Below are 12,494 nucleotides of genomic sequence, written 5' to 3'. Positions count from 1 at the left end.
GCCACAGTGCCAATCAAGAGGAACTGTCCCCTGCCATTCAGAGTGTCACATGTTCCTCAATCTCAGAAATCTCATATAATGTCCTAATGCTGATAGTAATTATTTGGACTGAGATCTCAATTTGCTTGTGGTCTAAGAAGCGGTCATTGTTAGCAGACTGCAAGCTGATGCTGCCTGGTACTTTTCTAACACTGTACTTTGTTTGCCTTGGAAGTTCATGAAGACCCATACTTTTTAAACATGTTTAAATTACAATAGGTTGCTTTTCTGATGCTACTGTTACCTCTGAATTGTGTTTACTTGCCATTTGAGGGGTGTGAGAAAGCTGCTCTCTGGAAAGGTTATGGAGCAGCATTTACTCAGTGCAGCATCAGTGTTTGTAACAAGGAAAAGAAGACAAGTTCTTAAACATGGAACTGCTTTCATAGCCATTTACTGAAGGAGAAATATAATGATGTATAGATATGTGTTGATTGATGTAGTTGCTGATTTGGTAATTAGAGCCCTCCCGTGTTATGTTAGCAGAGATGAAGTACAGAAGCATCTTTGCAGGCTGTTATCAAAACCAGTAGGGAGAGCCGTGAGTCCACTGGAAGGAGCAAAGGACATGAATCTTTTCATGTGCCTTCTGTGAAGTACAAACATGGGATTTTCTTGTACTGTTTACAAGCACAAATACCAGGTGAAACAAAATAACACAATGCGTTTCACTCAATCTTGTAAATCTAATTCAGTTTGGGAAAAAAAAAGGAGTTAGAGCTGAAAAATCAGCTCTAGGCCCAAACTAACACAGTGTGGCTTAGCCCAATGATGTGATGTATAAATCTAAACTGAGTACAGTAAAGGTATGTTCAAATACTTCACTAAAAGGATGAGGATTGCCTGGGCTTTCAGGGATAATGCAGACACCCTTCAGTGGGCTTGGTGGTTTTGTGTAGTCTAGTTTAGAACAGGACAACCTACAGAATTGATCAAAGAAAAAATAAATTAGTAGTATCATCTTGTATTGTTTTTAAACATGCAGACACACCGAAACCACAAGAAATGGTCAGCCTCTTGATGATGTAGAGAAGACTCTTACTCCATTGCAGTCAGGAGGTATATGTCAGGGAACAGAAATTGAATTCAAAGTTACTAATGATACCTTAAATTTCATACAGGCCCTGAAATTACTGCAGCCAGTGACTTCTGATTATGTTGCTGGAGATTGATCTAATTTTTACACCCTCTTGGATTTGATGATTTTTACTCTGTAAAATGATTTCAAAATGCTTTCACATCATAGGACAGATGCAGCTGGCAGTGCCTCAATATTAGAGTGGATTTATTACATCTTCTAAGATACTAGTTTATCTCTTTTGGCTAATATATTACCCTTTGGCTGTGTTTATGCTGTGATGAGGTGCATGTATTCTAACTAGGAATGACATAATTGAATGCAACAAATCTTACAAATCTCCTTTGGACCCAATGTTTCGGTGCTTTGTTCCAGAATTAAGTATGCAAATATATTTCGGCTTGGTAATGGAGCTGCTATCTACATTAATTCTGTTTATATTTAATCTAAGTGTTAAGAGCTGTGGAATACTGGGATGATGCCACTGTGCTGAAATACCAGACTTCATTTATTTAGTCCCTCATAAATTATCTTTTCAGGTTTCAAAATATTGCAGCCTGAAATCTGTTTCAACAAGTAGCTTCAGCTGGATTTTCCCTTTGGAGGTTCAAACTCAAACTTTATTATTGCTTCCAATTGTTTGATTAAACTATATCTGATTTACTCTTCATCCTGTCTCTGAATCATCAGCAGCAGTTAGCTTTGTGATAATATTGTACTGCAAAATCTTGTGTGACTTGATGTCATTGCACCAACTAATCATTTTGCATGGTGCCAGAAATCAAATAAAAACCACTAATACAGTTAATCAAACAGACCCCATTTCAGCAAATAAGGAAATACACAATATATAACCTGCCCTCTCTGCACTCCTGTTGTCATTTTTTATGCCTCCTGTCCCACATTTCTTTCTTTTTTTTTTTTGCACAGGTCAGTCTGTTGCTGTTGCATTCAACTTTTGCTTTTTAATGCTGCTTTTAAGAGGGAAGCAGTCTTCATATTCATGCTTCTGCTTCTATCTATATTCTGTCTCAAATGGTACTTTGACACATGAAACTCTTTTTGACTGTTTTGTGGCATTTGTCATTTATATTAAAACATTTGTCAAAAGTGCTTTATTAATTTCTGTAAAAGCACAAATATTGGTATATGAGAAAACAGTATTTAGGACTTAGAACTTTCTAAGTAAGACTGAAATGTTTTACCTCTGATAAAACTGAAAGCACATCTTTCTATTAATGGAGTGAGTTAATGGCATAGTAAGTGCTATGAGCTCTGGAGTGCATTAATTTGTTCTCTTTGAAATATTTGCAAACGAGATGTTACAGATGTTTTTAGAATAAATGCCCTTTTAAATCAAGCTAGAGTGGGGTTTTAGGATACCTGAAATGGAGGACTTTTACAACACTATATACTTGACAATATATAATATATATTTAATATATAATGTAAGTTATGTGCACTAAGAAAACAGGTATTTACAGCGTGCTGCATCAGCTCAGAAATGCCTGCATTATTTGGGTGATTTGAGAAGCATTCTGAAATTTTTGTTAAAGAACAATGTATTTCCACTGGAGGATATCCAAATATTGTAATTGTGTTTCTTGGACACAGAAATGTGTTGCTTTTTGATTTTCACAGCCCTGTGAACATAATCTTAATTTGCTAATTATTAGTAGTAATATGGAAACTTCAAACCAGGTCATTGCCAGAAGAGTATGAAAAGTTGATTAGGTGAATTTCTGCTGATGTTGCTGTCAGGAACTCAATTATTCCAGCACTTGATAAAAAGGAATTCTATAGGAATTCTACAGTCATCTGTAAATGGAACACAAGTCAGGAATTTTTAGGTTAGTGTGGTGTAGGTCAGGTCTGGCTCGATGTCTTGGTGAATTTGGTAAAAAAGCTTATGGATTCAGTCCCCACCAAATGAGCACCTCTGGCAGGTGCTCAGGTACATCTGCTGAACCCTGCTACGTACACTGTGCAAGTGACTTGCAGTTTGTCCCCAGTTCCTAAAATATTGACCAGACATAAAACTTTCCTTCAGTCCAAATGGAATTACCAAACTTCACTCTTGGTGCTCTGTTTGTTTTGCCTTATGAAGCCTGGCAAGCTGTTCAAGGGAGAGCCTGGGGTTTGCATCAGATTTGAAAACTTCTGTACTACAGAGGGCAAGGCAAAGGACAGGACTGGGCAGACTGCTTTCCCCATCGTCACTTCGGGACTTACTGACTGTCCTCTGTCAGTAAATTTATACTCATGTAACTGCCTACATACTGCTGGAACCACTTGTGATTTACTTCAGTGTAAATGTCAGGGTTATCAGTTTCTGATCTAGTCTTTTTCATGTCTCAGTTCACTGAGCTGCTGCAGCATATGCCTTGTCAGGCCTTACAGCCAAAAAATACGTAAGTAGATCCATCTAATTTTAAGGAAAAAGGTTAAATGCGTCTGTGAAATGCTCAATATTTTTAGTTTCCTGTTGATAAATCTAAATTACTAAAGGTAGAGAAATATGTATCTACAAGCAAACATTCATTTCCACCTTCAGACATATCCGCAATTAAAGAGGTACTTAAAAGTTCTTCCAAGAGCCTTGTACCACAACTGTATAGAGGTGCACTGTTACTTAAAGTCTTAAAAATTAGTTCAGTTATATCAGCACATCTCATCATCACTCAATAATTTTATTTTATGTTGCTGAGCCAGTTTATTTTTATATTCTATTACCAGAATTTTGTTTTAAACTACTAAAAAAATTTAAAGTGTTCAGTTGTATACAAAAATGGAGTTAGTTATTCCTTCAAGAGTGTCTTAAACTAATTTATAAATTAGCAACATTTTCTCTACTTTCTTGAATCCGTTGATCCAGAGATTTCTGGACAGGTTTCAGCAGACAGCAGGTTTCTTGAGTTTTGTCTTTCTTACTTTGGTTCCTTACCTGTTTCAGATCTCTTGCAGCTTGATAGATCCCTGACTGTGAGCACATTGCTTATGATATGAATGTCACTCTTCAGTTTAGCTTACAGTCTTTGTAGACAGAAGTAAAATTAATAATTATAACAACATCATTTTAAAGAAAAAAAGTAATAAAACCATTTTTCTTTGCCAGTCTACTATTTCTTTTCCTATAATTGCAACATGTCTCCAGTGAAGAGCTCTGAAATTTTCCCGATAACTGAAGTTTTGTAACCAACTTTGAATTCAAACACATAGTGTTAAGGCACTGGACAGAGAGGAACATATATCAGTATTTCATAAATAGGTAAATCATATGCTCTGAAATGTTAACCTTGGATATGCATTAATTTTTAAGTTTAAGGGCATAGAAAAATACATTATTACTTGACAATTAAGCATTTAATTTTTGTACTTTAAGGCACTGGCAGAGCAATACTGTTAAACTATGTAAAAGCAAATTGCCTCTGTTTGCAAGTATTCAGCCTGAGCCATTCAGCCATCAAGACGAGAAAGAGTAGAGTAGTAATTAAAATTGAAATTACCTAATTTAAGGATGGGAAAAAGTTGGTGTGTTTAAAGTCCTTTGTAATAAAACTATTTGTGTAGCCACTTTGAAAACTCATTACTGTTTTAAGGATTACTTGAATTCTTTGGAACATTACTAAATTAAGACACTGTTTTTGTTTCTTTAACTTGAAGTGACATTATGTCTACACAATAAAAATGTAATATAGGTCTCACTGACTAATTATTTTATTAATATTTTAATTTAAATTCTAGAATATTCTCTTCTCAAATTCTGTTCCTTTATATATGTAGAAGTGTTCCTCTTTATGAGACCAAGTGAAATGTATGCATTTCTGCTGTGAAAATAAAATAAGTAAGTGTGTGAATTGATTTAAATATTATTGTCACCTACCAAAACCACAAAGCAATGTACCAAATTTAAATATGTTTTTACTGTTGTCAGTCAAGCAAAACTTTTTAATTAGCATTGGGAAAATTATATTCTAAAACAATTTTCTTTTCTTCTTGTATTTGTTATAACCAACAGTAAATTGCTTTTCTTTCCCTAGGAATTTGTCAGGGAATATTTTTTCAAGTCTCATGAATGGACTTTTTTCTGAGCTGCTAGCTCTGAAAGCCCTGTGAGTATCATTCCTTTTGTTTGTAATCTCAAATACTTCAGAAACACATTAGAATAAACATAGCAGAGTTGAATATGAATTCAAGCAGGATTCTTTCTAGAGATGCATTCTAAAAATAAAATTTGCAGTATTTTGTTATCCATGTCTGGCTTACTGTTGATGAGCTGCCAACTTTACCTGTTGCAGTGAAATGGATGGCACTGACAATTCAACCCCATTCCTGACTAGCCCAGTCTGGTCCTCCTGACTAGGATCCCTTTGTTTTTTTTCTTTTTGCTTCATAATCTTATACTTTGTCATGATTTCATGCATTACATTGTATTAGGCCTGTAATTGCACAAAACTAGTAATGTTAAATATTTTTCGTGGAATTATACTAACAGTTCCCAGTTACTGATATGAACTGTACCTGCCTAAGATTTAAAAGTGTATACTGATTGTTTCTACTTAGAGGGGTTTTTAGTAAATGAAAGTATGTTATAATATGTTTTTCTACAGTAACACAGACTCAAAATTATTTCAGTAGTCAATGATGCTGACCTGGAACCAAACCCAGAATTTTTGCATAATATTATGAAAGTAATAAACAGTGGGAAAACGTGTATTGGTTGTCTCAGACTGTCTTTGAATTCATGCATCCATAGTTATGCTTTAATCTAGAATTCTCTTTGCATTTAGATAACTTGAATCTAGCAGAAGAAAGTATGTTCATGGAAACTGCATGTTGACCAGTTGTGGTTATTCTTTGCCTTTATAGACATTTCAACACTGATTCACTGATTTGTGACTGTAACCTGAAATGGGTCTTGCAATGGGCCAGAAATGCTTCAGTCCGAATAGCAGAGGAAACAGTTTGTGCTTACCCCAGTGCTTTGCGTGGACTGTCGCTTTATAACCTGAAGGAAAACCAGCTGATATGTGGTGAGTTGTACTCTCATTTAGCATTATAAATTGAAGTGGAATCCAGAGAAAATATTAAAAAAAACGGAATTGATCAAAAAAAAAAAAATAATAAATCTGACAGATGTGTGACACAGATGATACACCTGAGAATGAAAGAGAACAGAAAAAAATAGAAATTTCTTATTTCATATCTCAAGAACACCACTATTCTGCAATGGATTCAGTAATATGCAATTATGACATAAAACATTTAACTGTGATGCTAGTTCTACATTGTATTCTTCATGAAACTGAGGATTCCTACAGGAGTTTATATAAGGTTTCTTTCAAGTTATGTATCTGACAGAGTGATATTAATGTCAAATTTAATTATTGTATTTTTTTTATTGTTATCAACCTGTAACTATATGTTTTATCACCATTTCCTGGGGATGAATAGAATTCTTACAGTGAGCTTCAGTTAGGTGAATTCTGTATGAAGATCTAGAAGTGAAATGTTTTTTGGATATTTTCCACCATAACAAACATGATAGATATGGTGAAGAAAACTCATTTCACACTGGGCATTGTCTAGCAATGAGCAGATTAAACTAGAGATTTTTAAAAGTATCACACTGCAGAGAAATGATTGCTGCCTGAGATGATGCCAGTGGGTTCCAGAATCAAGTCTCATTTCACACATAGTTGATGAATTTCAGAATCTTTGAATCTTTGACATGCTTGAATGACAGAAAATTGCTGAGACTGTGGCTTTGCTAATGTCTTTTGCAAACAAAAGGAGTGCATTTCTCCTAATAACCACAAGAAGAGTGATGTGTGTTGCTAACAAACATATTCCTAACAGGAGGGAGATCAGAAGTTGCCTGGAATGATATATAGAGAATTGGTTTTAACAAATACATATGTTATTAGGTTGGAAGAAATGTGAAAGGATGTGAATATTACCTACAGATGGTCCATCAGGTGAATTGTTAAGGAAACACAGAGAGGTGTCTGGAGGCAAATATGGAATGAGCTCTTGTGAGTGCAAGGCAGAGACATTTCCAGTAGCCTGCGTTACCAAAAATTTGAAATTCTGCAATACTCTTCAAATATTAAAGTCTCATTTTATAGAGAGCCAGCATGGACATCTTCATAGAGACCCATTTCCCAACAGGAAAAGTACTTCTTCTAAAAGTGCTGGAAAGATCAGAAAAGTGATTAAGGACTGTTAATTGGTATTTCCAGGTAACAAGTGAATATAAATCTCTGACTTCTACAAAGGAAATGAAAGCGATTTCTCAGACTTTCATAATTTAATTCCTAATAGGACTCCCTATCAGACCTTTGATACAGAATTTACCATGCCCACCTAGTTCTCACTCCTATTTACAATCTCCACAGAGCACTTAACAAGGGCTGTAATGACTGCCAGTAGCTTGACTTTGCTTCCAATATCAGAGAGTTTTACAGTGGTTATAATTGCTGAGCCTTCCACCAGCTCTGTAATATCTGCCAGGTATTTCATGGTGCTCAGAGTATCTGCTGGGTAGCTCACAGTGCCCAGAACATTTAGCAATTTCATTTTCAGTAAGTTAATTTGAGCTTAGGCTTAATAGAAGGCTGTCTGGCACCAAAATAATAATAGTTATTGAGAATGATTTATAAATAATATGTGTTGAAATATGCACAGAGCTGATCAAATTAAACATATCTTAAAGAAAATATTGAGTGAATTAAAAATTAAAAAGTCCTTCATGTGAACATCATCCATACTGTCAGGTATTTATAAACATTGATCTTCCTTCTACATGCTAAAAGAGGTAATGAGATATCACAGTCAGAAGATGAGCAAAAAAAAAAGAAGAATGAAAGGGAAAAAATAAAAATAGGAGAGAAATGGGCAAAGAGTTTTGCAAGGGAGTTAGGGAATGAACCAAAAAGTCAAGGTATGTGGATTCTGAGTAGCTACAGGGAGCAGTTTGCCATCAGCTTTTTAGATTTATTTTATATGTTGAGGTGAGAAAAAAAATTGTCTTTTGGATTTCTTCCTGGCAAATCTTTCTCATGCATCTACTTACGCATGATAGCCAAAGTAGTAAGTTGCCTGTTGGAAACAGTTGAAAACCTGCTTTAGGGAGTTTTAGGAGCTAAGTGACTGCACAATTTTAGAATTCCCAGGGTTCTGCTTGCATATTTCAATAAAAGCTTTTAAGAGCTACTTAAATCTTCTTTAACAAAATTCTCCAACTATCAGAAATGTTTGGTTATAAAACAATTCTTCACAATGTTGTAAATAAGGCTGAAAAACTAGTTGGATGACAAAGTATGGTTTTGCCCTTGTCTTCTGCCTTAATGATGAGGGACTGTGATGAATTCATAATGGCATGGACAGAGTATCTTTCTGAAAAATGGTTGTGAAATTGGCTTCACACAGTGCCTTGTTACTCTTTCTCTGTGACTCCAAATACAAGTTACTCAATTTCCAGGAGGAAAATTATGTTTTCCTGAATATGAGTGCTGTAAATTTCTAATTTTCCTAAATATGAGTGCTGAGGTCTGATAGGAGTCTGCGATTTTCTCTGGCTCACATCACCAGCAGAGATGGATTCTCTAGGCCAAATTCTTCATTCAGAAAAGACCCGTATGAGTTTTTGTCTGAAGGGGATTATGAAAGACTGCTCTTAAAGCTGGGCTTTGATTATTTATACTGATGAATGAGATATTAGAATTTAGTTTCTCAGTCTCAAAACTGTATTGATGTTACTGAAGAGCATGAATAAGTAAAAATTCAGTTGTTCTGCAAATTACAATTGACATATAACTGTGATGGAGTGCTTTTCTGTTAAAAAACGTTGACTCATCAAAACAGATGTTTGCAAAAGTGCTGACTTTCTTTTTTCTCCCAATTAGATTTTATTTAAAAGTTAGAAAGTAGTTGACATAATATCAGTAATATTTAGATAAATATTTTGACTAAAATTCTGAAAATATTTACTAAATATTGCCAAAAAATACTGCAAAGGTCAAAGCACAAAAATAATTTTATGGTGCCTTAAGACATTTATTTATTTATGTATGTATTTATTTATTTATTTATACCACAAAGAAAATTATCTAATTCTCCTGGGACAGAGTGCTGTTCCTCATACAGATCTCCTAAAATTAAAATCTTGGGTTTTGAATATGCTCTACTGATGTTTATAGCAAAGTAATTGAGAACATATTATTAATCCCTTCTGTTAATTAAAAAAGAAACTGCTTGAAAAGAAAATATAAAAGGATATTGAGAAATCTGTTTTTTTGCTTAGAGTTTATTGCATTAATACATAATAAATTACATTTTTATGGTTTATCATTATAGATTTTTTTCATGCAGTTAGTAAATAAGTTTTGGGTTTTTTTGGTGTCAGTAGCTTTTCTGGTTTCTGTGGTCTACCGTTCTAATCTTGGTCATGATATGGTTGCATGGACCTATAAAGCAGACAGGTTCAAAGAACTAGAAGTAGTATCTTGTCAGTTCTCAGGAAATCTAAATGCAGAGAAGAGTCTACATCGTTTTCTAGTGATTTTGCTCTAGTCAGCCAGGTGGTTTGCTGTGCATGCATTCACATCATTGCATCACAACACTTTCAGGCAAGCTCGTCCTGCTGCATGATACCTTTCCTGTAGCTGTCCTTACCTTTCCTGTAGCTGTCCTTACCTTTCCTGTAGCTGTCCATACCTGTAGCTGTCCATACCTTTCCTGTCGCTGTCCTTACCTTTCCTGTAGCTGTCCATACCTTTCCTGTAGCTGTCCATACCTGTAGCTGTCCATACCTTTCCTGTAGCTGTCCATACCTTTCCTGTATCTGTCCTTACCTTTCCTGTAGCTGTCCATACCTTTCCTGTAGCTGTCCTTACCTTTCCTGTAGCTGTCCATACCTGTAGCTGTCCATACCTTTCCTGTAGCTGTCCTTACCTTTCCTGTAGCTGTCCATACCTGTAGCTGTCCATACCTTTCCTGTAGCTGTCCTTACCTTTCCTGTAGCTGTCCATACCTTTCCTGTAGCTGTCCTTACCTTTCCTGTAGCTGTCCATACCTGTAGCTGTCCATACCTTTCCTGTAGCTGTCCTTACCTTTCCTGTAGCTGTCCATACCTTTCCTGTAGCTGTCCTTACCTTTCCTTTAGCTGTCCATACCTTTCCTGTAGCTGTCCTTACCTTTCCTGTAGCTGTCCTTACCTTTCCTGTCGCTGTCCTTACCTTTCCTGTAGCTGTCCATACCTTTCCTGTCGCTGTCCTTACCTTTCCTGTAGCTGTCCATACCTTTCCTGTAGCTGTCCATACCTTTCCTGTAGCTGTCCATACCTTTCCGAGCTGTGCTGTGAGGCAGTCTGCCAGAAAGCCCCATAAAACAATCTTGCCCCACAAAGCAATCTTAAACAGTCCTGGGTGGCTCTCAAGCCACGTTCGCAGAGCTTGCTCTGGCTCTTTGCATCTGACCCCATATGGGATGCTGGCTAAAGGTAATCCCCAAAAACTGTGTTTGCCCTTTTTCTCTGTGTTGATGTAAATCTATGCACAGGTCTTTTCCATGGAAGAAACAAATCGATTCCTTCTCTCTTTATTATGGTTCTGCATTGAATGTTTCTGTTTCCCACTTCCTTATTATCTGTGTTGAATTGAATGGGAGAAAATCTCTTTCTGTGTTGAGCTGCTTCAACATGGGACTGTAGGACAAGAGTTACAAGAAGTTCTAAGATACAGCATTATTCATTCATCTATAGTCTGCACATCTCTGAAAAACCCAAGCTGTTTCAATAATTACAACCAGCAAACTGAGACAATTGGCAAAGCTAGTGTTAATGCATGTTGTCCATATACCATCCTCAGCAAAGAAACTTCAAAGGTAAAGAAACACTTGTAAGCACAAATGTCAGATACACTCATTGAAGACCGAGTCTCAGGGGAAAATATGGTAGAAATAGAACTTGGAAAGCACAGAGTAACAGCAAATTACAAGACAAATATCTCAGCTGAGTAATTTTCCTTTCTTGTATTGACATGGGTGAGATAGCATCTGGTTTTAGGTATCATCTCATCTACCATAAATGCTTCCCGAGTCACAGGAACCTGTTTTTCAGAGGTGGAGTACCCAGAGCTTCAGTACCCAGAAGCTTGGTTTGAATTTCTTGTTGCTCTGTGTGCTTCACATTCATGAAAATCAATTGTAGGGTGTTTCACAGAGTGGTTATTACAGTAAATTATTTTGGAAGTATGTATTATGCCAAAATGTGTGTTCTGTCCACGGGTGGTGCATCTGTTGGTTATGATCCATAGAACTCTCGAAGTATTTACATCAAACTTAGAGTGAGAAATTCTTTGGGTTGGTTCATAATTTACTAAAAGCTTTCATAGTCAATTAGGACTTTCACTGGAGATGGCAAGGAGTGAACATTCAAAATAGAACAGGAGTTTTGTCTGTGCAGGATCTGTATGGTGAGGCTTCTGCCATGCCTTAGGGGGCTGTCTGCTGAGAAGAGTGTTAACACTGCTGTAGAATAAAAATCCATCCTATTGAAAATACAGATGAGAAAAGAAGATAATAGTTGTGAGTGTCCAATAGTGTTTGAATTATTACTCAGTCTCTGAATTCTATAAGCTACCTTAGTGTAAAGTGTTAACTCATGAATGAAAGTAGCAAGTTCTGACTCATAAAATATTATTGAAATGTGGGGTTTGGGGAATGATAGACTCCCTACTTAGGACAGACACTTCAAAGGGAGGAATATAAATCAAAGAGGTAAATCCTTTTCTGACTTCTGTATTCTGCAATAAAATTCTTTAAATGTTTCATAGAAAATGTGAATAATTTATTGGAAGGGAGGAGATAAAGTTGTTAGGGAATTGTTTGTACTTAACCAGCAGCTTGTCTTTTGTAGTTTGCCTCACTTCACTGAGAATCAGAGTATCTGCACCCCCAAAGGAGCAGAGTCAGGCTAAAATGTAGGTGCTTTTTGCTCTGATGCTCCATACCTGTTCATATTGAAACTTGTGCAAAGCAAAAAAAAAAGAAGAAAACACCATTTTATGCTTTATGCATTCATTCTACTTGTGTTCTTAGAGATTTCTTGTCCATTTTAAGATTCAATTTCTTACAAAGGTAGGAAGTACTTCCATCATTACCTATCTACTGTCACATTTTCTAATCTGCATTTCTCATGCTTAAATATAAGGAGAACATTAGGGTATATTTCTCTCAGGCCACATGCCGCTCCCTTGTCTATTTTTATAAGTATTATTTTCTTTTTTGCAATCTTATCTAAAATACAAAAGAATTTGAAACATTCAAGAAATTTTAAATTACTCATAGTAATACCTCTGGGAAAAAATAGAGCATT

The 12,494-nt window shown here is 35.8% G+C and overlaps 1 protein-coding gene across 2 annotated transcripts in view; it reads left to right on the top strand.

Annotated features, from left to right (window-relative positions):
- LOC137478144 (adhesion G protein-coupled receptor A3-like) overlaps nt 1–12,494 on the top strand; it is a 255,839-nt gene that overhangs the window by 100,525 nt on the left and 142,820 nt on the right. For both annotated transcript variants that reach the window (XM_068197751.1, XM_068197752.1), the window contains exons 5-6: nt 5,158–5,229; nt 5,987–6,150. In XM_068197751.1, coding sequence (XP_068053852.1) covers nt 5,158–5,229; nt 5,987–6,150 — 236 coding nt within the window. The remainder of the gene's footprint in view (nt 1–5,157; nt 5,230–5,986; nt 6,151–12,494) is intronic.

This window comes from Anomalospiza imberbis, chromosome 8 (genome assembly GCF_031753505.1).
Source record: "Anomalospiza imberbis isolate Cuckoo-Finch-1a 21T00152 chromosome 8, ASM3175350v1, whole genome shotgun sequence".
Taxonomy (NCBI): domain Eukaryota; kingdom Metazoa; phylum Chordata; class Aves; order Passeriformes; family Viduidae; genus Anomalospiza; species Anomalospiza imberbis.
This window is presented reverse-complemented; position numbering and strand designations above follow the sequence as displayed.